The sequence below is a fragment of the Nannospalax galili genome, unplaced genomic scaffold, assembly GCF_000622305.1.
Source record: "Nannospalax galili isolate Female #2095 unplaced genomic scaffold, S.galili_v1.0 scaffold2289, whole genome shotgun sequence".
NCBI lineage: Eukaryota > Metazoa > Chordata > Mammalia > Rodentia > Spalacidae > Nannospalax > Nannospalax galili.
Genome location: NW_008359590.1, coordinates 1 through 3,196, shown reverse-complemented (window position 1 = coordinate 3,196; position 3,196 = coordinate 1). Strand labels below are relative to the sequence as shown.

The 3,196-nt window shown below is 38.1% G+C and overlaps 1 protein-coding gene across 2 annotated transcripts in view; it reads right to left on the bottom strand.

The window, feature by feature from the left end:
• The window catches only part of LOC103725978 (phosphorylase b kinase regulatory subunit beta-like), a 122,925-nt gene extending 120,029 nt beyond the window's left edge, over positions 1–2,896 (bottom strand). Inside the window, exons 1-2 of one of the 2 annotated variants that reach the window (XM_029558802.1) lie at positions 2,877–2,896; positions 1,114–1,222 (exon numbers count right to left, since the gene is read on the bottom strand). In XM_029558802.1, coding sequence (XP_029414662.1) covers positions 1,114–1,165 — 52 coding nt within the window. In that variant the 5' untranslated portion in view covers positions 1,166–1,222; positions 2,877–2,896. Of the gene's footprint in view, positions 1–1,113; positions 1,223–2,876 lie in introns of those variants that run through there. The other variant, XM_029558801.1, reaches the window with a different exon arrangement.
• Positions 2,897–3,196: the final 300 nt, after the last annotated feature.

The window sequence follows — 3,196 nt, the reverse complement described above, 5'->3', positions numbered from 1 at the left end:
ATATATATTATATATTCTGGACAAAAGACTCCATCTTCAATTACTGGTTGTTGGAAGCCTGGGCATCCCTATGTAGAAGAATTAAACTAGATTTCTGTATCTTACCCTGTGCAAAACTAAGCTCCAACTTGATCTAAGACCCTGAAACTGCTAGACGAGAGGAGAGAGTGTGCTTCATCATGCAGTTACACATAAGTATTTTGTGAATAGGACTCCGGTAGCAGAGGAAATAAGACCAACTACTAACAAAGAGCTCAGGAAACTAAAATGCTTTCTGTATAGCAAAGGAAACTGTTAATGGAGTGGGGAGAATTAGTACTTAAATTAGTACTTAGAATACACAAGGAACTTAAAAAACTAAACTGCAAAAAAATAAACCACCCAATTTAAAAAAACAATGAGCTAAGAATCTAAAAACAGAGTAGAGTTCTCAAAAGAATTATAAATGTGTAGGAAATACCTGAAAAAGTGTTCAACATCCTTAGCCATCAGGGAAATGCAGTTTAAAAATATGTTGAGAGTCCATCTCCTCCTAGTCAGAATGGTCATCACCAAGAATAAAAATGACAAAAAATGCTGGAGTCCATGTTGAAAAGGGACACTTATACACTGCTAGTGAAAGTGTAAACTACATACATACACTGAAAATCAGTCTGGAGGATTCTAACAAAGCTAGAGAGAACTCTACCACATGACCCTGCCATATCACTCCTAGGCATGCACCCAAGGTCATCTATACCCTACTACAGAGATACTTGTACATCCATGCTCACTGCAGTTCTACTCCTAATACTAGGAAATAGACAAAAATCATTTAACAATTAATAGCAGATGCTGATTTGACACCTGAGGCTCCCAGGCACCAAGGAACTGCACTGGTTCAAATAGCTTGCAACTGTCAGGACAGGGCCTCCACTCTCTGCCTTTCTTGTGTACCATGAGACACATTTAAAATACAATGGAAATATAAGCCCAACACTAACAGAAATGGTGCTGAGACTTGGGCCTACCAAGGGGAAATAAAACCAAAAAGATATCACATGGGGAAATCAACCTTCAGAAACAAATATCTATAAAATTACCAATTGACCCTTTGGGGGTCTATACACTTACCAGACCTTAAGAAAGCAGGTGAAGAGAAGGCCGCATCAGGTGGGTTGGCCATTTCAAACTGCCGACTCTTATCATAAGCGTTGCAGGCTAAACTACACCAATTTTAAAACTGTTCAGTGAAGGTTAGAAGCAATCAGCATTTGATTAATTAAAAGCAGTGTGAGCAGTTATTAACATGATGCAGTGTGCAACAAAAGACAATTATGTAATTTTAGTTTCTTTTTTATGACTTCAATATCTGATTTCCTTTATTTGATTAATTACATTTGCTTATATGGACAGAAAACATCATATTCACTTAATAAACATTTCATGAATCATGGTTTATTGTAAAGTTGATATGCTACTTCGTAACAATGCTTAGAATTGCAAGGAGGAGTCTATCCCCAAAACAGGTTAGTTCATGTTTCCAACAAAGCTATTTACATAGTCTTCTAAGAGTTGGAAATAGAATTAAGTTAATTTCTTAAGTAAATATTTCTAAGTAAGTATCACTCAAGAAACTCTATCATCTATACTTTCCAGAATTAGAAAATCAATAACTTTAAACATAAATACTAATTTGAAAGATTGGCCTCTATTAGTATCTCTTTTTACTCTAATGGCATAAACATACAGAAATCTTGGACACTGATACTATCCAGGAAGCAACTTTGCTATGACGCTGAATTTAAGTAATTGTATCCAACAGCAGTTAAATAAAACACTTTCTGCCATTAAGAAAAGTTAGGTTTTCCAAAGCTTACTGTTATGACATTCATTTAAGTAAAAACAAAGACTGGGAAAGAAAATGAATTCTATACACTATTAAAGAGCAATATTGCAAAATATATATATTGGGGGCACTGTTCAGTTCCCTGGATGAAAACTGGCTATTCTCTTTGCCTGGAAATACTAAACCTAGTAATACTTTTTATATTGCCGCAGTCACAAAGTTAGTAACCAAGTCAGTATTTCCATATGACACCAAAAAGATAAACAAAAGTACATGTGACTGTTTCAAGCTGACTCTAAATTATAGTTCATTACTTTTTGAAGTCTCTCATACTGTTAGTTTCAGTATTAATCCTAAGTAAATAATTTTAAAAGTTTTAAAAACAGAATAAAATTGGGAATAATTTATCAAATATGGTACTTTCTAGAAATATTTTAAAAAGTCATCGAGCACAATGACAACTAAAAACTATAAATGAAAAAGCCTAAAACAGTACATCAGCATATTAATTGAGGGGGGCATCTCAAAATCAGTGCAAGCGCAGTTAACTTTCCTAAGTAACATCTTTCACAATCCCCAAAAAGGACAAATTATTTCAGAGCCTTGGTTGAAGATGTGTCATTCCACCACGTCTCCTATTTAAGGGCACACTTTTTTCTCAACATCATATTCAGACTACCCGAACGAAATACGAGCAGTTTCATTCCTGGCTGTCTTAGGAATTATCAACGAGGACTATTAACTTTAAGGAGATCATGACTTTGCAATTTGAACTAGCCAGTTGAGGATGCTTGAACTGTTTCTGAGTACCATGGCCTTGGGGATGGGAATCACAACTGAAAACCGCCAAGTCCTGGACCACTTGAGGGAAGAGGATAATATCACTGTGAGCCCTGTTAGGCATCATTTGTGGCCCAGATGCTGTCGCCCTCTATTTCTGCCACACAGAAGACTGGTTAAAGCTCAGAATTATTGAGGAATGTAAAACGGAGATATGAAATAAGGCAAGAAGAGTCCCGGCTCCTTAGGGCCTGATCCTGGTTCTCACCATTAAGAATTTTTGAGAGGTGCACAGAGAGCAGTCACCTTTCCCAAGAATTTGTCCCTGACTTCTAAGGGCAGGTTTCAGGCTGAAGTCAACTTGCAAATTTTGGAGAGGAACTAACTGGGGAGAGAAGGACTTTTCAGGATGCGGAAGCAAGGGTGGGGGTTGGGCGGGCCAGGGACGTGGCCCGGGACACCTCCTGCTTTAGAAAGAAAACTTAAGGGGCGCAGGTCGATTGCCTTGACCCCACCTGCCTCCCGCCAGGGGCCTTAAGGGGGCGCACCACCCACTGTCCAGGGCACGGGTGTTGTCCCAGGCAGCCA